The 27,521-nt window shown below is 39.5% G+C and overlaps 1 protein-coding gene across 4 annotated transcripts in view; it reads right to left on the minus strand.

Moving 5' to 3' along the window:
- Positions 1-20,277, minus strand: part of TEX11 (testis expressed 11) — a 238,893-nt gene extending 218,616 nt beyond the window's left edge. For 3 of the 4 annotated variants that reach the window (XM_007097574.3, XM_042974295.1, XM_042974293.1), the window contains exons 1-2: positions 20,217-20,277; positions 19,395-19,452 (exon numbers count right to left, since the gene is read on the minus strand). In XM_007097574.3, coding sequence (XP_007097636.2) covers positions 19,395-19,431 — 37 coding nt within the window. In that variant the 5' untranslated portion in view covers positions 19,432-19,452; positions 20,217-20,277. Of the gene's footprint in view, positions 1-19,394; positions 19,453-19,953; positions 19,985-20,216 lie in introns of those variants that run through there. The other variant, XM_042974294.1, reaches the window with a different exon arrangement.
- Positions 20,278-27,521: the final 7,244 nt, after the last annotated feature.

A 27,521-nucleotide genomic window follows, 5' to 3' on the forward strand; every position in this document is an offset into this window, starting at 1 on the left:
TCTTACTAGGCCACAGAATTCCTTAAAACCCAAGTATGATGTAAAATCATAATTAATGCCCTTCATATTATCAAATTGAGGTTTTTCCAAACTCATGTAATAGAAGTCTCCATAACCTCTACACATCTCTAATTTCTTACATTTCTGAGCATCAACTAGCAAGAATGTTAATATTCTTAACAATACTATAAGAGCACATTCTGAAAGAATTTTTAACATGCTACAATAATAAATCTGCTAAATTAAAAACTTTCAGTTAAGCATCAGAAAATAGATTCATATTAAGACTTCATAAAGCAAACAGGCACCCAGCTGGCTCAGTTAGTAAAGCATGCAACTCTTGATCTCAGGGTTGTGAGCTCAAGTCCCATGTGGGATGCAGATTACTTAATAAAAAAAGCAAAAAAAAAAAAAACCCCACTTTAAAAATGGGCAGAAGATCTGAATAGACATTTTTCTAAAGAAGACATACAGAAAGCCAATAAGTACCTGAAAAGATGTTCAACATCACTAATCATCAGGGAAATGAAAATCAAAATCACAATGAGATAGCACCTCACACCTGTTAGAATGGCTAATATCAAACAGACAAGAAATAAGTGTTGGCAAGGATGTGAAGAAAAAGGAACCCCTGCACACTGTTGGTGGGAATGTAAACTGGTGTAGCCACTACGTAAAACAGTATGGAAGTTTCTCAAAAAATTAAAAATAGACATACCATATGATCCAGCAATTCTACTTGTGGGTATTTATTCAGAGAAAATGAAAACAGTAACTTGAAAAAAATATATGCTCCCCCACATTCATGGCAGTATTATTTACAATAATAACCAAAATATGGAAACAACCTAAGTGAACATCAACAGATGAATGGATAAAAATTTGCGGAATACATACAATGGAGTATTATTCAGCCATAAAAGAATGAAATCTTTTTATCTGAATGAAATCTTGCAATCTGTGACAACGTAGATGGACTTTGAGGGCATTATGCTAAGTGAAATAAGTCAAATAGAGAAAAACATATATAATCTCACTTATATGTGGAATCTTAAAAAAAAAACAAGCTCATAGATACAGAGAACAGACTGGTGGTTGCTGGCAGTGGGGGGTGCAAAATGGGGGAAGGGAGTCAAAGGTACAAACTTCTAGTTATAAAGTAAGTCATGGGGATGTAATGTACAGCATGGCAACAATAGCTAATGATACTGTATTGTGTATTTGAAAGTTGCTAAAAGGGGCGCCTGGGTGGCTCAGTTGGTTAAGCGGCCGACTTCAGCTCAGGTCATGATCTCGCGGTCCGTGAGTTTGAGCCCCGCGTCGGGCTCTGTGCTGACCGCTCAGAGCCTGGAGCCTGTTTCAGATTCTGTGTCTCCCTCTCTCTCTGATCCTTCCCCATTCATGCTCTGTCTCTCTCTGTCTCAAAAATAAACGTTAAAAAATAAAAAAAAAAAAAAGTTGCTAAAAGAGTAAATCTTAAAAGTTCTCATCACAACAGGGGCACGTGGGTGGTTCAGCCAGTTGAGCACCGAGCTCGGGTCATAATCTCGTGGTCCTTGAATTCGAGCCCCACATTGAGCTCTGTGCTGACAGCATAGAGCTTGGAGCCTGCTTCGGATTCTGTCTCCCTCTCTACCCCTCACCTGCTCATGCTGTCTCTCTCTCTCTCTCTCTCTCTCTCAAAAAACATGAAAAAAATTTTTAAAGTTCTCATCACAAAAAAAAAACAACTTTGTAACTATTCATGGTGACAGATGTTAACTAGACTTGTAGTCATTATTTCACAATATGTACAATTACCAAATCATTATGCTATAGACCTGAAATTAATAGAATGTTGTATGTAAATTATACTTCAATAAAAAAATAGGAAAGTTTAAAAATGTTTTTAAGTATCCAAATATTATTTAAAAACAGATTCTTGAAATGTTTTTGGAAAGGAAACAAAAACCCAATGTAAATTTTTAATTTGAGCTCCTTTTTAAAAAAAGTCAAATATATTTTAGTAGAATACTAATTATAACTTGTGGTTACATAATACATGAGATTGTAAAGACATTAATTCTGACTTGTGGATGTTCTCTTAATGTTTTATAGAATTCATTGTCAGTATAATCCTGGTACTTTCAAAACATATTCTCAATGTCATTCAGTTGAGCAACTTGATTGACACCAGCTGAGGCAATGACAGCACTGCACTGTTTTATGATAAAACGCAGTCAGCAAAGCTAGGTAAGTAGTAGAGATCACAGAGCTGAATCGTTGACTTACATTATGAAGGAGACACTTCTGGGAGAAGCTCACAAAAGAGCTTCTATAAATACAGCCTATTCCCGAGATCTGAAGACAACACGCTGTATTAACGTTTTATCAAGTAAGATTGTACATTTTGAAAGAAAATAATTACATTATCTTCCTAGCTGCTGAAATAAACTATGATTTACAGCATGACTTCAGTCAATTTAATTTAAATGAGATTCATCCTGATGGGGTCACTCTATTGAGATAGCCATGTTAATCAGTACCAATTAATTCTGATTTGGTAGACAGCATTCTAGGTATGGAATAATATAAAATAAGCATTTTCCCTACCCTTGAGAAAAGGAAGTTCCATTACAACATGGAAAAAATCTATCAAAAGTCCTGCCAAGTCTCTCCCTATGGCCTCCATCAGCTCAACCCGTCATTTGAAAGCCAAAGCAGCTCAAAGACCTGCCAGGGTCAATTCAAGATTTTACTCGGAGTCACAATGATTATCTGCAACCTCTTTAGTGAGAAAAAAACAAAAATGACAATAAAATTAACATTTGCATAATGCTTTACAGTCTCAAAGCTTTTTCACCTGCATTCTCATTTACTCATCAATCTACTCTGCAAGGGAGCATTTTTTATTTTATAAGATGCAGAAACTGAAATTTAAAAAGTGCAGCGACTTCTCAAAGGTGATAAAAAGAAAAAGTAGCAAACTAGGATTTGAACTCAGGCTTTCTCATTTGAAATCCTATACTTTCAACTATACTAGTTCTATAGGGAAAAGCCTGAAGCAAGTGATATGCCAAGATTGACACAACTAAAAAACAGCAGGGAAAGAAAAAATGAGCCAATACCATTCAGAGTACCACACTATAATTCTTATTGTGGGCTAAGAAAAGGTATTCCAGCACAGACTGGCTTGAATGAGGAGAGCCAAATATCCAAAGTGTCAAAAGGGCATGGCAAACTCAGGCAAACAGATTTAGTCTTACACTAAAATCAGAGTATAGATCTTATTTTCTGTGGTCAAAAAGATAATCATTTTTTATACAATATTCCAAGAGGTCCCAACTGACAAACTGGGTATGGTATAAGGGAACCCAAGCAGTGACTCATAACGCAGAAGTCAGGTGGAACTGCATGCATCACAGTTCAAAGAGAACTATTCACAGCAATGTATTGTACTTCTCAGCAGCATCTTGGTCCTAGAGGACTAGAAAAGGATGCAGGGCAGGCTAACTCCATGAAAATCATGACAAACAAAAATGATACAGCTAGCTCCAAAGCTCAACAGGTGCCTCGAGTATGTCCCCAGCATGTTAAATCTCAAACCTGATGGCCAGTATGACTTCACTTCAAACCAAACTCTTCCCTACTCCACTTTACTACTATTCTCTTTTTTGCCCTGGACAGTACCAGCTCAGGGACTGGAGCAAATCTAAGCCTGAGCTCAATAGGAGATAAAAAGCTATATAAAGTGTTGGAGGGCAAGTGGCTGGGAGTGTGGGGGAAGCAGGAGCTGACAGTATCATGTTAACCAAAAAGGAATTTCCAGCTTGATTCTGGTAAGGAAATACATCCAGTCACATTCGGTACACTAAACTTTGGAGACCATAGGACTAAAAAAACAACTACCCATATATGCAACAATATGGATGAATTTCAAAACAATTATGCTTCAAGGCACCAGGGTGGCTCAGTCGGTTAAACGTCTGACTTCAGTTCAGGTCATGATCTCTCAGTTTGTGAGTTCGAGCCCAGGATCTGGCTGTTGGCTGTCAGCACAGAGCCTACTTGGGGTCTTCTGTCCCCTTCTCTCTCTGCCTCTCCCCCGTCTCAAAAATAAATAAATATTAAGAAAAACAATTATGCTTAGTGAAAGACAGCATAGAAAAAAAGGATACATACTGTATAATTTCATTTATAAATTAATCTACCGTGAGAAATCAGAACAGTGGTTGCCTAGAGTGGAGGGAGGGGTAGACTGACTACAAAGGGGCATGACAGAATTTTATGAGACGAAAATGTTGTTTCTTTCTTTACTTAAAAAAAATTTTTTTCAGGAGGCTCCACACCCAATGTGGGGCTCAAACTCACAACCCTGAGATCTAGAGCTGCATGCTTTACCAAATAAGCCAGCCAGGCATCCGGAGAATGTTCAGTTTCTTGATTCAAATGTTGTTTATATGGATTACATTTGCCCAAAAAAGGCATCAACCTGGACATTTAAAATATGTGAATTCTACTGTATGTAAAGTATGCCTAAATAAAACTGATTTCTAAGAAAGAACAAGAAAAGAAAAAAAAAAGAAAGGAAAAGGAAGGAGGGAGGAAGGGGAGGCAGGGGAAAGAAAGAAAGAAAAAGTTCTACAGTGTTGAAATCCCTGGAGGCTATAGGTCAAGGGCAGGATAGCACAATATGGCATCCAACTTTGTTCAACATCAGGAAAGCAGCCTCGGGGCCACCTAGCTGGCTCAGTGGGAGGAGCATCCGACTCCTAATCTTGGAGTCATGGGTTTAAGCTCCATGTTGTGTATAGTGATTACTAAAAACAAACAAAAAACTCAAAAAACAAAAGGCAGCCTCAAAGGTAAAGGAGGTTGGTCCACTTCGACAACCTTTACCCATTTCCCCACATCCCAGAAACACTGTAACCTATGTGAGAGGACAGAGAAGATGGATGTGTTAACTAACCTTATTGTGGTAATCATTTACATATATATATATATATATACACCACACTGTATACCTTAAATTTACACAATGCTATATGTCAATTATATCTCAGTAAAACTGGAGGGAAAATGGTGAACAGGAGAGTTGGCAACTGGAGTGCATATACAAAGAGCCCCAAGAGTCCTTTGAAAAGATGAACCAGAGATTCTAAATCTAGGGCCAAAGCCAAGTATAAAATAAGACAGCTGCTAGACTTTGGAGACAAGAACAAATCAGGCAGGTGGCAAAGGCACACCAAAGCATGCTGAGTAACAGACTGATGTCAACCTTAAGTGAGGTTTTTCATGGCATAGCATTCTGTTCTTAGACCTGTCCTATTTAACAATTTTATCAATGAGTTAGATGAAGAAGCTGAGACAGATGATATAATCAGCAATAAAAATGAAATCTCCAGTTCGTAGCAATAGGATTAATGTCAGATAAAAAATTATTAGGGGTGCCTGGCTGGCTCAGTCAGTACACCAAGCAACTCTTGATCTCAGGTTCATGAGTTCAAGCTCCATGTTAGGTATGGAACCTGCTAAAAAAAAAAGTATAGTCCTGCATTTAAGTCTTCAAAACTAACTGTACCAATATATGACAGGCAAGATGTAGCTTAACAGCAGCATGTACTAAAAAAAGACTGAGGGTCTTTTGGGGGCAAAAAGCTCAAAATGAATCACTAGGGTAGTGCGACTGGCCACACACACACACACCCCAAAAAAGGAAAACATAAATTTGATCTTAACTACATCAGTATATAACAGAATGATCACTCCTAAATCTATAAAGGATTGTTTTGTGCTGATCATATAAACCCTAAAGAATTGTGTTGTTATGAGTACCATGCTTTAAGGAATAACATGAAAAGAATAGAGCATGTTCAGAGGAAAGCACACAAGACATTGAAAGGACTAGAAACCAAGGAATATGAGGAATGACTGAAGAAACTGAAAATGCTTAATCTGAAGAAGACTTCCCAGGCAACATAAATATCTTCAAATAGTTGAAGAGCTGGCATACAGAAAAGGAATTACACTTATTTAGCCCAAATGGGTATATAACTGAGACCAATTTCTTCTTGGTCTTGAAACTGAACTGTTTATACAAAAAGATGGATATTGGGGTGCCTGGTGGCTCAGTTGGTTAAGCGTCCAACTTCGGCTCAGGTCATGATCTCGTGGTTTGTGAGTTCCAGCCTCACGTGCTCCGTGCTGACAGCTTGCTCAGAGCCTGGAGCCTGTTCTGGATTCTGTCTCCCTTTTTCTCTGCCCCTCCCCCGCTCACACTCTGTCCCTGTCTCTCTCAAAAATAAACAGTAAAAAAAAATTTTTTTAAAGATGGCTGTTATATCAATTTTCCCTGACAAGAAAATGACCTAGAACTGCCACATGGTCTTTTGTGGTTCATTTTAACAAAATTTGACTGAAAACATTACGTGTACAGAAGAGAAAACACAAATGACCCATAAATCTATAAAAATACACCCAACTTCACTAGTTACCAGGGAAATGAAAACTAAAATAACACTCATGGGAACATCTGGAGAGCTCAGTCAATTAATTGAGCATCTGACTCAATTTCAGCTCAGGTCATGATCCCAGGGTTGTGGAATCAAGCCCCACATTGGGCTCCATGCTGAGAGTGGAACCTGCTTAAGATTCTCTCTTTCATATAATTTAGAAGACATACTGTTGAGTTTCCCTGAGCTATGCTCACTTCTGTCTTTAAAATGTATTTGTGGGGCGCCTGGGTGGCTCAATCGGTTAAGCATCCGACTTTGGCTCAGGTCATGATCTCCGGTCCGTGAGTTCGAGCCCCGCGTCAGGCTCTGTGCTGACAGCTCAGAGCCTGGAGCCTGTTTCAGATTCTGTGTCTCCCTCTCTCTCTGACCCTCCCCCGTTCATGCTCTCTCTCTCTCTCTCAAAAATAAATAAACGTTAAAAAAAAAATTTTTAAATGTATTTGTGCCCGGGGCGCCTGGGTGGCTCAGTCGGTTAAGCGGCCGACTTCAGCTCAGGTCATGATCTCACGGTCCGTGAGTTCGACCCCCGCGTCGGGCTCTGTGCTGACAGCTCGAGCCTGGAGCCCATTGCAGATTCTGTGTCTCCCTCTCTCTCTGACCCTCCCCTGCTCATGCTCTGTCTCTCTCTGTCTCAAAAATAAATAAACGTTAAAAAAAATTTTTTTTAATGTATTTGTACCCATTCACAATTGCACCAAGAAGAATAAAATACCTAGGGATAAATCTAACCAAAGATGTAAAAGATCTGTATGCTGAAAACTATAGAAAGCTTATGAAGGAAATTGAAGAAAATATGAAGAAGTGGAAAAACATTCCACGCTCATGGATTGGAAGAATAAATATTGTCAAAATGTCAATACTACCCAAAGCTATGTACACATTCAATGCAATCCCAATCAAAATTGCACCAGCATTCTTCTCAAAGCTAGAACAAGCAATCCTAAAGTTCATATGGAACCACAAAAGGCCCCGAATAGCCAAAGCAATTTTGAAGAAGACCAAAGCAGGAGGCATCACAATCCCAGACTTTAGCCTCTACTACAAAGCTGTCATCATCAAGACAGCATGGTATTGGCACAAGAACAGACACATAGACCAATGGAATAGAATAGAAACCCCAGAACTAGACCCACAAACGTATGTCCAACTAATCTATGACAAGCAGGAAAGGACATCCAATGGAAAAAAAGACAGTCTCTTTAACAAATGGTGCTGGCAGAACTGGACAGCAACATGCAGAAGGATGAAACTAGTCCACTTTCTTACACCATTCACAAAGACAAACTCAAAATGGATAAAGGACCTGAATGTGAGACAGGAAACCATCAAAACCCTAGAGGAGAAAGCAGGAAAAGACCTCTCTGACCTCAGCAGCAATTTCTTACTTGACACATCCCCAAAGGCAAGGGAATTAAAAGCAAAAATGAACTATTGGGACCTCATGAAGATAAAAAGCTTCTGCACAGCAAAGGAAACAATCAACAAAACCAAAAGGCAACCAACGGAATGGGAAAAGATATTTGCAAATGACATATTGGACAAAGGGTTAGTATCCAAAATCTATAACGAGCTCACCAAACTCCACACCTGAAAAACAAACAATCCAGTGAAGAAATGGGCAGAGGGGCGCCTGGGTGGCTCGGAGGGTTAAGCGTCCAACTTCGGCTCAGGTCATGATCTCACAGTCCGTGACTTCGAGCCCCGCGTCGGACTCTGTGCTGACAGCTCAGAGCCTGGAGCCTGTTTTGGGTTCTGTGTCTCCTTCTCTCTCTGCCCTCCCCTGTTCATGCTCTGTCTCTCTCTGTCTCAAAAATAAATAAACGTTAAAAAAATTAAAAAAAAAAAAAAAGAAATGGGCAGAAAACATGAATAGACACTTCTCTAAAGAAGACATCCGGATGGTCAACAGGCACATGAAAAGATGCTCAACGTCGCTCCTCATCAGGGAAATACAAATGAAAACCACACTCAGATATCCCCTCATGCCAGTCAGAGTGGCCAAAATGAACAAATCAGGAGACTATAGATGCTGGAGAGAATGTGGAGAAACGGAAACCCTCTTGCACTGTTGGTGGGAATGCAAACTGGTGCAGACACTCAGGAAAACAGTGTGGAGGTTCCTCAGAAAATTAAAAATAGACCTACCCTCTGACCCAGCAGTAGCACTGCTAGGAATTTACCCAAGGGATACAGGAGTGCTGATGCATAGGGGCACTTGCACCCCAATGTTTATAGCAGCACTCTCAATAATAGCCAAATTGTGGAAAGAGCCTAAATGTCCATCAACTGATGAATGGATAAAGAAATTGTGGTTTATATACACAATGGAATACTACGTGGCAATGAGAAAGAATGAAATATGGCCCTTTGTAGCAACGTGGATGGAACTGGAGAGTGTGATGCTAAGTGAAATAAGCCATACAGAGAAAGACAGATACCGTGTTTTCACTCTTATGTGGATCCTGAGAAACTTAACAGAAACCCATGGGGGAGGGGAAGGAAAAAAAAAAAGAGGTTAGAGTGGGAGAGAGCCAAAGCATCAGAGACTCTTAAAAACTGAGAACAAACTGAGGGTTGATGGGGGGTGGGAGGGAGGGGAAGGTAGATGATGGGTACTGAAGAGGGCATCTTTTGGGATGAGCACTGGGTGTTGTATGGAAACCAATTTGACAATAAATTTCATATATTATAAATAAATAAATAAATAAGTAAAAAGTGATTTAAAAAAAATAAAGTCCACTGTTTAAAAAGTCAAAAAATATAAAAATAAAAAATAAAATAAAATAAAATGTATTCGTTGCTTAAGTATCTTGCATTTGTAAAACACTTGTGTTCTGCCAATAAAATTTGCCTCAGAAAAAAAAATTCTGTCTCTCCCTCTGCCCCCTCCCCCACTTGCACCCTTTCTCTAAAATAAATAAATATAAATAAATAAATAAATAAATAATAAAAAAATAAAACAACACTCATAAGATGGTAACATTAATGAAACAGAAACTGGCTAGGGATAATATGGGAACTCTGCACTATTTTTGCAATTTTTCTGTAATTCTAAAACTATTCCAAAATAAAATGTTAATTAAAAACAACAGGGGCATCTTGCTGGCTTGGTTGGTTAAGAGTCTGACCTCAGCTCAGGTCATGATCCCACCACTTATGACTTTGAGCTCCACATGGGGCTCTGTGCTGACAGCTCAGAGCCTGGAGCCTGGTTCACATTCTGTGTCTCCATCTCTCTCTGCCCCTCCCCGGCTTGCACTCTGTTTCTCTCAAAAATAAATAAACATTAAAAAAATTTAAAAACTAGGGGCACCTGGGTGGCTCAGTTAAGTGTCTGACTCTTGGTTTCAGCTCAGGTCATGATCTCACAGTTAGTGAGTTCAAGCCCCACATTGGGCTCAGTGCTGACAGCACTGAACCTGCCTGTGATTCTCTCTCCCTCTCTCTCTGCCCCTCCTCTGCTAGCTCACTCTCTCACTCTCAAAATGAATAAAAATAAACTTTAAATTTTTTTAAAAAATTTTAAAAAATACAAAATAAAAACAACAATACTCTTCACACTTGCAAATTTTTTTAAGTCTGACAATACCAATTCTTAGCAAGGATACAGGGCAAAGAGAAAGGAAGAGAGTATAAACTGCTAAAACTACATTGAACAGAAATTTGGAAATATTTATAAAGTTAAAGATGCTCATAGCTTTTGACCCAGCAGTTCCACTCCTAAATGTATACCCTAGAACAGCACTGCCACTACAGGGTAGATACTAGCCACATGTAACTATTGAGAACTCAGAATGAGGCAAATCCAAAATGAGATGTGCTTTAAGTATAAAATACGTATCTGACTTTTTCAAAGACTTTGGACCAAAAAAAGGATGTAAAATATCCCATGAATGATTTTTATATTGACTATATAAATATATTTTAGATATATTGAGCTATATAATTTGTATTGTTTTTAAGTTTATTTATTTTTTTAAATAATGTCTACACCCAACATGGGGCTTGAACTCACAACCCCGAGGTCAAGAGTTGCATGCTCTACTGACTGAGCCAGGCAGGCACCCCTGGCAGGGGTTTTCAGACATTTTTTGACCACCACCTATGGCAAAGAAATATATTTTACATCACATCTACACTTTGGACCAAAAGTTTAATGAAATGATTTTACCCTTATTATATGCAGTACACGATGACATTTTCTGCTCTGTGGTTTTTCATTTAAAAATGTTGGTTATTACCCACTAAATTTATTTCTCGAGCACTGGTGGGTGAGGCTGTAGTGCAGTACTGTCCGACTGAAACAGTGCAGACACAAATAATTTTCTAGTTTTTAGTAGCCACACGAAGAAAGGCTAATTAGGTTAAATTCTGACAATCCAAATTATAGGGGTGCCTGGCTGGCTACCTGTCGGGAGTTTAAACCCCATGTTGGGTGTCGAGATTACTTAAAAAAAATAAAAGAAAAAAAGAAAAAGTCCTGTTAAACTCTCTGAAACACAATGTTCATTGTAGTGTTGTTGTTTGTAATAGCAAATATTACAAAAAACAACTCACAGCCAACAAATGAGATTGGATTAATAAATTGTGAAACACCTGTATTCAAAGTAATAGTAATCATCAGCAGTGGAAACAAATCAACTAGAACTAAACTATCCATATGGGTAAATATTAAAAACACACACTGAGCAAAAAAAGACAAGCTGCAGAAAAAAAATTACACAAACTGATATAATTTATGTAAAATTTTAAAAGATGAAAAAGTGGTACATGTAATCTTTTAGTTCTCTGAAACAATGAACTATCTGAAGCATATAGCAAATTGTTAAGACTCCACAAAATTTGGAGTACCTGGATGGCTCAGTCAGTTAACTGTGTGACTTTGGCTCAGGTCATGATCTCAAGGTTTGTGGGTTCGAGGCCCGCATTGGGCTCTGTGCTGACAACAGCTCAGAGCCTGGAGCCTGCTTCAGGTTCTTTGTCTCCCTCTCTCTCTGCCCCTCCCCCACTCATGCTCAGTCTCTCTCCCAAAAATAAACAAACATTAAAAAAAAGTTCAACAAAACTTAGTGCTAGGTATACAGATGTTAGTTCTGATATTCTCTATAATTTTCTGTGTGCTTAAAATATTTATGTAAATATAAGATTTCAAATACCATATACAATTGACCCCTGAACAACACAGGGGTTAGGGTCACTGACCCCTACACAGTCAAAAATCTCTACGAATTGACTCTCAAAAAACTTAACTATAATAGACTACTGTTGGTCAGAAGACTTACCAATAACATACACAGTCAATTAACATATTTTGTTATGTTATGTATATTATATACTGTATTCTTACAATAAAGTGAGCTAGTGAAAAGAAAATGTTAAGAAAATCATAAAGAAGAGAAATATTTATAATATCATACTGTAAAAAATCTCCACGTAAGTGCACATCCACAGTTCAAGCCTGCATTGGCTGACAATTGTACTTAAAAGTCATAATCTTTATTCCATGTCTGTATCTTTAAGATACTTTATTCTTGGTGTGCCTAGCTGGCTCAGTCAGTGGAGTGTGCAATTCTCGATATTCGAGTTGTGGGTTCAAGTCCCACTATAACTGGAGAGATTACTTTAAAATAAATAAGATAATAATATAAATAGATACTATATCCTAACTTAAAACTTAAGGCTTTGGAGGCCCCTCACCGGCTCAATCAGTAGAACATGCAACTCTTGATCTCAGGGTCCTGAGTTTGAAATCCACATTTGGTGTAGAGTTTACTTAAAAAATAAAAATAGGCAGCTTTTGGGTCCCTGGGTGGCTCAGTCGGCTAGGTGTTCAACTTCTGGTTTGGGCTCAGGTCATGAACTCGCAGTTTGTGAGTTTGAGCCCTGCATACAGCTCTGTGCTGACAGTGCAGAGCCTTCTTGGAATTCTCTCTCTCCCTTTCTCTCTGCCCCTCCCCTGCTTGCACACTCTCTCTCTCTCAAAATAAGTAAATAAGCTTAAAAACATTTTTAATTAAAAAAAAAAAAGGCAGCTCTTTTTGCCCACAGGTCCTGTCCCCATGAATAAAACCACTTTTTTGCATCAATAAACAAAAATAATTTAAAAATTAAAAAACTGAAATTAAAAAACAAATTAAATTAAATTACCCTCATTAAAAATAAATAAAAAGTTTTTTTAAAATACTTAAGGCTTTATTGGTGTTTTTAAACGACAAGCATTGGAGCTGCCTGAAGGGCTGTCCAGGAAAGAGGAAGAGCCAGATTCTTCAAATATAGCCTGTACCACTTAAATACTAACCTACAGAAAGGAAATAAGGAGGAAGATGGCGGCATAGGAGGATGCTGGGCTCACCACGTCCTGCTGATCACTTAGATTCCACCCACATCTGCCTAAATAACCCAGAAAACCACCAGAAGACTAGCAGAACAGACTCTCCGGAGCCAAGCTTAGACAAGAGGCCCACGGAACAGGGTAGGAAGGGCGGAGAGGCAGTGTGCACTACACAGACTGGCAGGAGGGAGCTGGGGCGGTGGAGGGGCAGCCCACCCGGCAAGGCAGAGCCTCGCAAAAGCAGAGGGGCTGGATGGAGTGTGTTCTGACAGCCAGTGGGACTTAACATCTGGAATGTTATAAGTCAACAGCTCTGCTCAGAGAGTGGGAGGGCTAGAGAACAATGGGAGGGAGAGTTGTTGAGCCCCTGAGGACAGAGCTGAGTTCAGCAGGGAACAAAGGCACTGGGAAACACCATCTCCCTTGCCCATCCCCCAGCCAAAATCCCAAAGGGAACCAGTTCCCATCATGGAACTTGCTTGCACCACACAAACACCCAACACTGTGCTTCTGTGGATCCATCCCTCCAACAGGTCTGCCTCCCTCCCAGTGTCGCAGGGCCCCTCCCGAAGCAGACCACTGAAGGCAAAGTGAGCTGAGTCTGCCCCTCCTGCCCCTGTGCACCTTGCAGATCCACCCCGGCTACCACGCCGGATCCCATCAAAGCAGCACCACAAGCCTGGCAGTGTGCAAGTAGCCCAGACAGGGGCCACACCACTCCACAGGGAGTCCTGCCCCTGGGAGAGGGGAAGATAAGGTACACACCAGTCTGACTGTGGCCCCAGCGGTGGGCTGGGGGCAGACATCAGGTCTGACTGCAGCCCCGCCCCCCAACGCAAGTTACTCCAGACAGCACAGCGGAAGAGCCCTGCAGTTCCACACCACTCCAGGGACTATCCAAAATAACGAAACAGAAGAATTCTCCTCAAAAGAAACTCCAGGAAGTAGCGACAGCTAACGAACTGATCAAAAACGATTTAAGCACTATAGCAGAAAATGAATTTAAAATAATAGTCATAAAATTAATCGCTGGGCTTGAAAACAGTATACAGGACAGCAGAGAATCTCTTGCTACAGAGATCCAGGGACTAAGAAACAGGAGGAGGAGCTAAAAAATGCTATAAATGAGTTGCAAAATAAAATGGAGGCGACCACAGCTCGGATTGAAGAGGCAGAGGAGAGAATAGGTGAATTAGAAGATAAATATTATGGAAAAAGAGGAAGCTGAGAAAAAGAGAGACAAAAAAATCCAGGAGTATGAGGGGAGAATTAGAGAACTAAGTGATGCGATGAAACCCAATAATGTATGCACAATTGGGATTCCAGAGGAGGAAGAGAGAGAGAGAAAGGTGCTGAAGGTGTACTTGAAGAAATCATAGCTGAGAACTGCCCTGAAATGGGGAAGGAAAAAGGCACTGAAATCCAAGAGGCACAGAGAACTCCCTTCAGACGTAACTTGAATCGATCTTCTGCACGACATAGCATAGTGAAACTGGCAAAATACAAGGATAAAGAGAAAATTCTGAAAGCAGCTAGATTTAAACGTGCTGTAACATAGAAAGGGAGACCGATAAGACTCGTGACGGATCTCTCTACTGGAACTTGGCAGGCCAGAAAGGAATGGCAGGAAACCTTCAATGTCATGAACAGAAAAAATATGCAGCCGAGAATCCTTTATCCAGCAAGTCTGTCATTTAGAATAGAAGGAGAGATAAAGGTCTTCCCAAACAAACAAAAACTGAAGGAATTCGTCACCACTAAACCAGCCCTACAAGAGATCCTAAGGGGGATCCTGTGAGACAAAGTACCAGAGACATCGCTACAACCATGAAACCTACAGACATCACAATGACTCTAAACCCATATCTTTCAATAATAACACTGAATGTAAATGGACTAAATGCTCCAGCCAAAAGACACAGGGTATCAGAATGGATAAAAAAAACAAGACCCGTCTATTTGCTGTCTACAAGAGACTCATTTTAGACCTGAGGACACCTTCAGATTGAAAGTGAGGGGATGGAGAACTATCTACCATGTTACTGGAACTTAAAAGAAAGCTGGAGTAGACATGCTTATATCAGACAAACTAGACTTTAAATTAAAGGCTGTAACAAGAGATGAAGAAGGGCATTATATAATAATTACAGGGTCTATCCATCACGAAGAGCTAACAATTATAAATGTCTATGTGCCGAATACGGGAGCCCCCAAATATATAAAACAATTAATCACAAACATAAGCAACCTTATTGATAAGAATGTGGTAATTGCAGAGGACTTTAATATTCCACTTACAACAATGGATAGATCATCTAGACACAAGATCAATAAAGAAACAAGGGCCCTGAATGATACATTGGATCAGATGGACTTGACAGATCTATTTAGAACTCTGCATCCCAAAGCAACAGAATATACTTTCTTCTCGAGTGCACATGGAACATTCTCCAAGATAGATCACATACTGGGTCACACAACAGCCCTTCATAAGTATACAGGAATTGAGATCATACCATGCATACTTTCAGACCTCAATGCTCTGAAGCTTGAAATCAACCACAGGAAAAAGTCTGGAAAACCTCCAAAAGCATGGAGGTCAAAGAACACCCTACTAAAGAATGACTGGGTCAACCAGGCAATTAGAGAAGAAATTAAAAAATATATGGAAAGAAATGAAAATGAAAACACAACAATCCAAACACTTTGGGATGCAGCGAAGGCAGTCCTGAGAGGAAAATACATTGCAATCTAGGCCTATCTCAAGAAACAAGAAAAATCCCAAATACAAAATCAAACAGCACACCTAAAGGAAATAGAAGCAGAACAGCAAAGGCAGCCGAAACCCAGCAGAAGAAGAGAAATAATAAAGATCAGAGCAGAAATAAACAATATAGAATCTAAAAAAACTGTAGAGCAGATCAACGAAACCAAGAGTTGGTTTTTTGAAAAAATAAACAAAATTGATAAACCTCTAGCCAGGCTTCTCAAAAAGAAAAGGGAGATGACCCAAATAGATAAAATCATGAATGAAAATGGAATTATTACAACCAACCTCTCAGAAATACAATTATCAGCGAATACTATGAAAAATTATATGCCAACAAACTGGACAACCTGGAAGAAATGGACAAATTCCTAAACACCCACACACTTCCAAAACTCAAACAAGAAGAAATAGAAAGCTTGAACAGACCCATAACCAGCGAAGAAATTGAATCAGTTATCAAAAATCTCCCAACAAATAAGAGTCCAGGACCAGATGGCTTCCCAGGGGAATTGTACCAGACATTTAAAGCAGAGATAATACCTATCCTTCTCAAGCTATTCCAAAAAACAGAAAGGGAAGGAAAACTTCCAGACTCATTCTATGAAGGCAGCATTACTTTGATTCCTAAAGCAGACAGAGACCCAGTAAAAAAAGAGAACTACAGGCCAATATCCCTGATGAATATGGATGCAAAAATTCTCAATAAGATACTAGCAAATCGAATTCAACAGCATATAAAAAGAATTATTCACCATGATCAAGTGGGATTCATTCCTGGGATGCGGGGCTGCGGGGCTGGTTCAACATTCACAAATCAATCAATACGATACATCACATTAATAAAAGAAAAGATAAGAACCATATGATCCTGTCAATCGATGCAGAACAAGCATTTGACAAAATTCAGCATCCTTTCTTAATAAAAACCCTCGAGAAAGTCGGGAAAGAAGGAACATACTTAAACATCATAAAAGCCATTTATGAAAAGCCCACAGCTAATATCATCCTCAATGGAGAAAAACTGAGAGCTTTCTCCCTGAGATCAGGAACACAAAAGGGATGTCCACTCTCATTGCTGTTGTTTAACATAGTGTTGGAAGTCCTAGCATCAGCAATCAGACAACAAGAGGAAATCAAATGCATCAAAATTGGCAAAGATGAAGTCAAGCTTTCACTTTTTGCACATGACATGATATTATACATAGAAAATCAGATAGACTCCACCAAAAGTCTGCTAGAACTGATACATGAAGTCAGCAAAGTCGCAGGATACAAAATCAATGTACAGAAATCAGTTGCATTCTTATACACTAATAATGAAGCAACAGAAAGACAAATAAAGAAACTGATCCCATTCACAATTGCACCAAGAAGCATAAAATACCTAGGGATAAACCTAACTGAAGATGTAAAAGATCTGTATGCTGAAAAGTATAGACAGTTTATGAAGGAAATTGAAGAAGATATAAAGAAGTGGAAAAACATTCCACGCTCATGGATTGGAAGAATAAATATTGTCAAAATGTCAATACTACCCAAAGCTATGTACACATTGAATGCAATCCCAATCAAAATTGCACCAGCATTCTTCTCGAAACTAGAACAAGCAATCCTAAAATTCATATGGAACCACAAAAGGCCCCGAATAGCCAAAGCAATTTTGAAGAAGAAGACCAAAGCAGGAGGCATCACAATCCCAGACTTTAGCCTCTACTACAAAGCTGTCATCATCAAGACAGCATGGTATTGGCACAAGAACAGACACATAGACCAATGGAATAGAATAGAAACCCCAGAACTAGACCCACAAACGTATGGCCAACTAATCTTTGACAAAGCAGGAAAGGGCATCCAATGGAAAAAAGACAGTCTCTTTAACAAATGGTGCTGGCAGAACTGGACAGCAACATGCAGAAGGATGAAACTAGACCACTTTCTTATACCATTCACAAAAACAAACTCAAAATGGATAAAGGACCTGAATGTGAGACAGGAAACTATCAAAACCCTAGAGGAGAAAGCAGGAAAAGACCTCTCTGACCTCAGCAGCAATTTCTTACTTGACACATCCCCAAAGGCAAGGGGATGAACTATTGGGACCTCATGAAGATAAAAAGCTTCTGCACAGCAAAGGAAACAATCAACAAAACCAAAAGGCAACCAACGGAATGGGAAAAGATATTTGCAAATGAGATATCGGACAAAGAGCTAGTATCCAAAATCTATAAAGAGCTCACCAAACTCCACACCCGAAAAACAAATAATCCAGTGAAGAAATTGGCAGAAGACATGAATAGACACTTCTCTAAAGAAGACATCCGGATGGCCAACAGGCACATGAAAAGATGCTCAACGTCGCTCCTTATACAAATACAAATCAAAACCACACTGAGATACCACTTCACACCAGTCAGAGTGGCTAAAATGAACAAATCAGGAGACTATAGATGCTGGAGAGGATGTGGAGAAACGGAAACCCTCTTGCACTGTTGGTGGGAATGCAAACTGGTGCAGCTGTTCTGGAAAACAGTGTGGAGGTTCCTCAAAAAATTAAAAATAGATCTACCCTATGACCTAGCAATAGCACTGCTAGGAATTTACCCAAGGGATACAGGAGTGCTGATGCATAGGGGCACTTGTACCCCAATGTTTATAGCAGCACTTTCAACAAGAGCCAAATTATGGAAAGAGCCTAAATGTCCATCAACTGATGAATGGATAAAGAAATTGTGGTTTATATACACGATGGAATACTACGTGGCAATGAGAAAGAATGAAATATGGCCCTTTGTAGCAACGTGGATGGAACTGGAGAGTGTGATGCTAAGTGAAGTAAGTCATACAGAGAAAGACAGATACCATATGTTTTCACTCTTATGTGGATCCTGAGAAACTTAACAGAAGACCATGGGGGAGGGGAAGGAAAAAAATAAAGAGGTTAGAGAGGAGAGAGCTAAAGCATAAGAGACTCTTAAAAACTGAGAACAAACTGAGGGTTGATGGGGGGGTGGGTAATGGGTATTGAGGAGGGTACCTTTTGGGATGAGCACTGGGTGTTGTATGGAAACCAACAGGACAATAAATTTCATATTAAAAATAAATAAATAAAAAATAATAATAAATGACAAGCATTAATGAAACATCAACCTAATAGATTTATAGCCATGCTGGTTAAAACATACTTCACTATAATATGAATATGAATGCACCACAGGTCTAATCATGTTCCCAGAAAAAAGGAAATACCATAAACTCTCTCATGTCTGGTATGATTGAGGAATCTGGTGTTCTGGTCAAATCAAATTGCTTTTGTTTGTTATGATTTCCCATAAATACCATACATGGATTACCAGTTTTCAAAATAATTAAGATACAATAAAATGCACTTAAACTTAAAACTACACAGAAAAAATAAATAAATAAAACCACACAGGATAGAATTTATTTTTAACTGTTAATTATGCAAGTCACTTCAGGATCTTCCAGTAATATTTTTAATGCACTTTCAGCACAATTGATATCTAATTCAGATTAAACCATTGTTATTTTGCATGCCATAAAAATTGTCAGAAAATAATCGATGAGTTGTGAATTGTTTCCCTGTACCAGCTTATAAAAGGGTTCCAGTGTCGTAAACATCTATGTTGTTTTTCCTGTACATAAATGAGAAACTTTGGACCTAAATTTGGAAAATTTGGACCAAAGTGATAAAATTCAGAAACAAAATCCATTTAGAGGATCTTAGATAAGGCAACAAACAGTGTGACATTTTTCTTCATTAACATCTAAAGCTATATACCTTTAAAGTCCATGAAACGAAAATCCGTTTCGTCCATTATTAAATCTCTGGCTCAGACCTATGAAATAAGAAAATATTTTCAATATTCTGTCCTTTATCCTCAATAAATTTCTTTTCAAATTTTCCAGTTATTTGTTATCCTAAGGGGTAAAATGCTGAAGAAATTTTAAAACCCTGAAAAATCAGTTAATGGGGGGCCAGAGCCAGGCTGCCGCAGCGCCAAACATGCGCGACGCCCAACAGGCGCGGCGCCAGGCTGCGGCAGTCCAACGGGGGCCACGGCTCAGAACCCGGTCTGGGGTAAATTTTCATAATCCACCCCACGACAAGAAAACCAGGGCCCGGGGTATCTTGTGATTGGTCCGGCTGATACACATTGCCTCCTAATTGGTTCAAAATCCCCCCCCCTCCACTGCCCACACGTTCAAAGTATCCAATCACTCACTGTCTTTTTTCCCGCTCTCGCAGAGCCAGCTAGCGCCTTCAGCACCCCGCCCCCAAAAAATCTCCGACCCTCCGGCTTTAACAGAATTTTGGTCATTCATATCCAAACTTTTACCTACTGCTTCCAGTGGCCGCGAACCAATCCCATACTTCATCAAGTAAAAAAAACAAAACAAAACAAAACAAAACAAAAAACTGCCTTTGCCCATTTTCCTTCACCTGAGAGTCAGCTACAGCAACTCTGTAGTTCAAAACCACTGCCTCAGGGCCACTCTAAAAAGTGTTTAAATGAGGGCCACATCTTCCTTCTAGTTATAAACCACTCAACTAGCCCATGGCTGATCCACCTTTAGCCCTTCTACCTACTAAATCACGCACCTCAGTGGAGAACGCCACGGCCGAAGCCTCTTCTCCACAAACTCCGTGCACAGTGCCAGTCGACGCTCAGAAGGCACCTCCCCCGATTGCGACGTCACCAATGCCACGCCCAATTGGTCTTCACCCAGGATGGGGAACGTAAGCGTCATAAGCGTCTAGGCCCTTAAGTCCAGGGGTTGCAGTTTAGAGAGCCAGGGTGAGAATCACTGAGAGTAAGGGAATGTCGTGCAATAGCGGAAGTATACTACAGTTATTGAGAGAGGGGTGCAGGCAAGCAGAGCAAGCCTTCCAAAGAAAAAGGAGACAGGGATGGAGGGAGGGGAAAGAGAGAGGAAGGAAGAAAGATAAACAATGTTGCCCACTAGTTTTAGATTGTTAAAGGTCAGAAATATCAAAAGTAGATGGGTGCCTGGGTGGCTCAGTTGGTTAGGTGTCTGACTCTTGGTTTCAGCTCAGGTAATGATCTCATGGTTGGTGAGTTTGAGCCCCGCCCCCCCCACCACGTTCTGCCCTGATAATGCAGAGCCTGCTTGGAATTCTCTCCCTCTCTCTTTGCCTCTTTCTCTCTGCATCTTTCTCTCTCTCAAAATAAACTTTAAAAAAATTAAGAAGAAATATCAGAAGTTGAGAGGAATGAAAAACCCTGTAGTTCCAAAACATGTTTCTGCTGCCATGCCTTTGTCAAATCGGAGGGAAATTAATGATTCCCCTGCAAGGCTTGCAGTAAGGGCAGGGGTCCCATCCATTTCCAAACAAATGGTTTTAAGGATGGGAGTGGAATATATAAAGAAACATGTTTGGTTCCGGCTAAATCTATGGAGTGATGCTTGCAACCAAGGAGTGGCCTTTTACTGAAATCTCTATTCAGAGACAACAGGGTTAAGGCATGAAGCCTCCAAATTTGGGGGGAAAATTCAAAATCAAAACATTAACAAGCTTTCCGTCTGTTCCCTCACATACCCCTCTTTTAAGTCTTGTGTACCTCAGTCAAGCCAGATGTGAAGCTGGCTAGCAGGATTAAAAAAAGAGGTTGTGGCCTCAATTCTGGGAACATTGAGAGTTTCCTCCTGACCCTGACAGTCTCAGAGTCAGGCATTACTTATCATGGAAAAGATGGAGTTTCTAAAAATAATTTCTTTTCCCTCTTCAAAATTCTCTGCTAGATCACATAGTACAGTGAACAAAAAAGGGAAAAGAGGGAAAGTACAGCTATTACTCCTCTTCTTTTGCATCCTGCAATTTGGTATTCATTTTACAATCCTAGATTGCTAAATTTGGGGAAGAAGTCTGGTGGAAAAGGGCGGTAGAGTATCACATAGTTGACTGAATCCTCATGCACCACATACTCTGTGCTAGCTGCTTACAGTCTCACTGCCTCAATTTTTGCCTCTGTAAAATAGAAATAAAAGTAGTTCTAGGATTCTTGTTCAATAGAATAGTATACACAAGGCATCTAGAACAGTGGCTAACATATAGCAAATATTAGTTCCCGTTATTGTTCCCCATTTCCCTGTTGACAAACTAAGGGCTCCCAACTTCCATCATCCCACCAAGGACCCTGGCTCTACCATAACTTCTTTGTTCATAAATGAACAGGGAACAGGGAGAAAATTAGACCTTGTCTGTCAAGCCCAGGGTGGTCCTTTCATATACATCTTAGAGCTCTTAGTGATTAATAATGTCTGTAGTAGGGGTGCCTGGCTAGCTCAGTCAGAAGAGCATGCGGCTCTTTTTTTCTAATTTTTTTAATGTTTATTTATTTATTTTGAGAGAAAGCACGAGCAGGGGAGGGGTACAGAAAGAGAGAGAGAGAGAGAGAGAGAGAGAATCCCAAGAGGCCTCCTTGCTGTCAGCACAGAGCCAGACACAGGGCTCCATCTCACGACCCTGAGATCATGACCCGAGCTGAAATCAAGAGTTGGACATTTATTTTCTTCAAAAGTTTTTTGATGTTTATTTATTATTTTTGAGAGAGAGAGAGACAGAGTGCAAGCAGGGGAAGGGCAAAGAGAGGGAGACACAGAATCTGAAGCAGGCTCCAGGCTCCGAGATGTCAGCACAGAGCCCAACACAGGGCTCGAACTCACTAGCCATGAGATCATGACCTGAGCCAAAGTCAGACACTCAACCAACTGAGCCACCCAGGTGCCCCTCAAGAGTTGGACATTTAACTGACTGAGCCACCCAGGCATCCCAAGCATGCAACTCTTGATCTTGGGGACATGAATTCAAGCCCCGTGTTAGGTGTACAGATTACTTACAAAATATAATGTCTGTAGTAGAATGGATATTGTGTTATCCAAGATTATATAAGGCATACAAGAATCAAATGGCTCTATTGATTAATACTGGTTGTAAATACGCCGCCAAATTCAGGACTTACTGAACTGTTACCACTCCATTGAAAGGGCCAGTGAATAAAGAAAAATATGCAGAAAGGGTGAAACCCCTTATGTCGTCATATGGGTTTCTCCAATGTTTTTGTTTTTGATCTAGATAGCCTCCCTAGATGTTACAAGTAAGGAAGAAGAATTAAAAGAGAAAAAAAAGTAAAAGAAAGAAGAGGAAAGGGGATAATAAAGGAAGCAGGTGCATATTAAGGATGTGCAAGAATGAGTAGTGAAATGCCATTAAATGGCACTCAACAGGCTGTAGCTTATCTTCCCTTACCCTAGCATAAACTATAAATTTCATTCTCCTGCTCTTTGACAAATTATTGCAGAAGTGGTGAAATAAATAGCACATAAGACAGGTGAACAGCTCGGACTCTAATGAGAGCTTATTAAGACTCTCATTAATAGAGTAGGTTAAAAGAGAGTAAGCAACCAAGAATACAAATTAGTTAATAAGGTAGCATTACACCTTGTTAAAAAAAGAAAACAAAAACACTTTCCCAAAAAACATGCAATTATAGTCAGAAAAATTCTAAAAACGACAGTGATAATGGAGTAAGGGAGAGAAGCTGGCTCTACCAAATATTAAAACTACTGTAAACAGGGGTGCCTGGGTGGCTCAGTTGGTTAAGTGTCGGACTTCGGCTCAGGTAATGATCTCACAGTTCATGAGTTCAAGCCCGCATCAGGTGACAGCTCAGAGTCTGGAGCCTGCTTCAGAAGCTGTGCCTCCCTCTCTCTCTGCTTCTCTCTCTCTGCTTCTCTCTCTCTCAAAAATAAAATATTAGGAAACTAGGTCCCCGCCTCACTTCATATACCCAAATAAATACTGGGCAGGGTGCCTGGGTGGCTTAGTCGGTTAAACATACAACTTCAGTTCAGGTCATAATCTCATAATTCATGGGGTTCAAGCCCTGCATCGGGCTCTCTGCTAACAGCTCAGAGCCTGGAGCCTGCTTCAGATTCTGTGTCTCCCTCCTTCTCTGCCCCTCCCCCGTGTTCTCTCTCTCTCTCTCTCAAAATAAACATTAAAAATAAATAAATAAGGAGGGCACCTGTTGGGATGAGCACTGGGTGTTGTATGGAAACCAATTTGACAATAAATTTCATATTAAAAAAATAATAAATAAATAAATTAAAATAAATGAATAAATAAACAAATACGGGATTAATCAAAGATTAAATTGAATCATAAAATTTCTCAGAGAAAATATGGGTGAATATTTTATAAACACAATGGCAAGATGTAAGCATCATCCAAAAACCAGAATCAAAAAGGAAAACTAGTAACTTTTACAACATAAAAATTAAAATTTTCTGAGGCACCTGGGTGGCTCAGTCTGTTAAGCATGCAACTCTTGATTTCAGCTTAGGTCATGATCTCATGGTTCTTGAGTTCAAGCCTACATAGGGCTACATGCTGATGGTACAGAGCCTGTTTGGGATTCTCTTCTCCCTCTCTCTCTGCCGCTCCCCTACTCTCTCACTCTCAAAAATAAATAAGTAAAACCTTTAAAAATAAATAAATAAAATCTTCTGAATGGCATTAGAAGCAAGGTTGAAAGATAAACCACAGACCAGAGAAAGATTTTTTCAACATATATAACAGATAAAGAGTTGCTATATCTAACATAAAAAGTGTTCTTTAAAAAAAGCTCTTAAAATTAAAAAGACAAATTACTCTAGAAAATATATCAGAAAAGGACATGATCAATTTACACAGGAAGAAACATATATGAAAAGATATTCAACCTCACCAGTAATCAAAGAAGTGAAAATTAAAACAAGGTAAGATTTTATCATTTATCAGATTGGCAAAGGTTGAAAGGAGGATTAACAATACCTCAAATTAGCAATATAAACAAAGCAGGCACTCTTGTGCACTGTTGGTAGGAGTACAAATTATTGCAACTTTTCTGGAGGGCAGTTTGACAATATATATCAAAATCTTACATGTGTGTACTATTACCTAACAATTCTTCTCCTAGAAATCTTCCCCAAGATGAAATTGGAAAAATTTGCAAAGATAAACAGAAACATGCACTGAAGCATTGTAAACCACTTAAATGTTCATCTAGTTAAATGTGGACTAGTTATACAACTTAAGGTAATTAGTGCCATACAGTGGAAGACTTACACAGCCTCTAAAAACACTTCTGTGAAAACAATCTAATGGTATAAAACTAGGGAGATGCCTATATGCTACCATTGAGCTTAAAAAAGAAAAAAGTCAGCAACTGCTCAAAAAGATGTAATTATATAGATTTGAGTGACTAAAAAACTCTTGGGATGCTTTCCACCTGGGTATGAACTGCATAAATCATAAAAAGAAACGAAAGGAAAAGAAAAAGTTTACAGAGAAGGTATACACTTATGTAAAATTGTATGAATATTTCAACAAAAATATCTGGAACAGTATTTACCAAAAGGTTAACAGTGTTTATCTTCTGAGTGGTGGAATCTGGGAGAATCTTTACTTTCTTTATATTTGTAGTTTTCAATTTCCTACAATGAACATATATTTTTATCATTGGGGAAAAAAAGAGAAGCTATTTTAACTTTTTTAAAAAATAATCTTTTGAGTCATTTTTAAAAATGTTTTTAAGTAATCTCTATGCCCAAGTGTTCGACTGGGGCTCGAACTCATGACCCTGAAATCAAGAGTTGCATGTTCTACCAATTGAGCCAGCAAGGTGCCCCGAGAAGCTATTTTCATTTAAAAAAATCCACAGGAAGATGAGGGAGTTTTTATCTGATGGGCATGTGTTTTCTCAATAAAATATGAGACAAAGTCAATAGCAGAGAGTAGGAGGGAGAGACTTGAAGAATGTGAATAAGGTAAGAAACAGTTGTTTCAGAGTTCTGGGGAATCAGTGAGAAAAAAAAGGTTCCCCAGTAGTCTTGAGGACCTAATGAAGGTTGATCATCATTAAGCTGCCCAATATATGATTATCTCCAACAATCCTGGACAGCACAGGTGTGTTATTTGGATTCCTCTGGGGAGCAGGGTGTAAGTACTCCAGAGTATTGCCTAGGGAGGTGAAGATATTTGCAAGACTCATAATGATAATAAATTCAGGAATTTAAGTGGGTAAGGGAGCAAGTGAAGACTGGAGGAAACCGATAAAAAGAGACAATGTATGTGGGAGAGGAGAATGAATTAAGGAATTCATGAGGTCAAAGAATTATTGTAGTGGGGTTACTTCTGATGTTTGAATTAGTGATTTCAGAGGTGTACATTCCGACAAGATCTAGAGTATAACCATGTGACTGGGTAACTGAGGTGTAATTCATTGAAGCAAATCACAGAACCACTCTTTCCTTCACATGTTAGAACATGCATCGACACACTTCTTGCCCTGAAATGAATGGCCATCAAGAGTCTGACTGGAATCTATCTTTCCTGCTTTATTTTTCCACTTTATCCCTAAGCAAAATCCTAGGCTGTAGGCAAACTGAATTATGAACTTTCCCAGTTTCTTGTCTTTGTGCACAAGTTTCCCTCTTCCTGAAACACTCTCCCCACGATTTCTGAAATTACATATTTTACCTATCCTTTGTGCCCCAATTAGCCTCAACCTCCATGAAGATTTCCCAGAACTCTCTGATGTGAACTCTCATGCATACCTCTCTTAGGACACTCACTATTTCCTGCTCTGTCTTTATACATATTTGGGCCATTAGACCACGCCTAAAGCAATTTTCTACTCATCTTCAAGCATAACATCCTACAGAGATTATTCATTGACGGCTTAAGTATTTCTCTTTTTACAATGTTTATTTTTTTTTTTAATTTTTTTTTTCAACGTTTTTTTATTTATTTTTGGGACAGAGAGAGACAGAGCATGAACGGGGGAGGGGCAGAGAGAGAGGGAGACACAGAATCGGAAGGAGGCTCCAGGCTCCAAGCTGTCAGCCCAGAGCCTGACGCGGGGCTCGAACTCACGGACCGCGAGATCGTGACCTGGCTGAAGTCGGACGCTTAACCGACTGCGCCACCCAGGCGCCCCTACAATGTTTATTTTTGAGCGTGAGAGAAAGAGAGAGAGACACACACACACACAGAGTGTGAGCAGGAGAGGGGCAGAGAGAGAGGGAGACACGGAATCTGAAGCGGACTCCAGGTTCTGAGCTGTCAGCACAGAGCCTGATGCGGGGCTCGAACCCACAAACCATGGGATCATGACCTGAGCCGAAGTTGGATGCTTAACAGACTGAGCCACCCAGGCGCCCCCAACAGCCTAAGTATTTCTAAAGTGTGGTTATGATAGTCCGTCCCCCTTAATCCACAGGAGATATCTTCCAAGACCCCCAGTAAATGCCTCCCAGATAGTCTTGAACACCATATATACTGTTTTTTCCTATACATACACACCTATGATAAAGTTTAATTTATAAATTAGGCACAACAAGAGATAAACAATAAATATTAATAAAATAGAATAATTATAACAATATAAGTTATGTGAATGTGGTCTCTTTCACAATATCTTGTACTGTACCCACCCTTCTTCTTGTGATGATGTGAGATGATAAAATGCCTCCATGATAAGATGAAGTGAGGTAAATGACATAGGCATTGTGATGCAGTGCTATGGACCTACTGACTATACATCAGGAAGACCATTTGGTTCCAGACCAACGATAACTAAAACCATGGAAAGCTACAGATAAGGATTATTTTGTATGGAGCCAAACATTTTTTAATAGTTGGATATTTATTTGGACATCCTTATATGTATTAGGAAAATACTTTGCTTTCCATGTATGATAGTGGTAAAATGTTTTCCTTTGAAAATCAGTGTATTGGAGTGCCTGGCTGGCTCAGTTAGAAGAACATGCGACTCTTGGTCTTGGGGTCATGAGTTCAAGCCCCACATTTGTTGAAGAGATTACTTAAATAAATAAAATG

Source organism: Panthera tigris, chromosome X (genome assembly GCF_018350195.1).
Source record: "Panthera tigris isolate Pti1 chromosome X, P.tigris_Pti1_mat1.1, whole genome shotgun sequence".
NCBI lineage: Eukaryota > Metazoa > Chordata > Mammalia > Carnivora > Felidae > Panthera > Panthera tigris.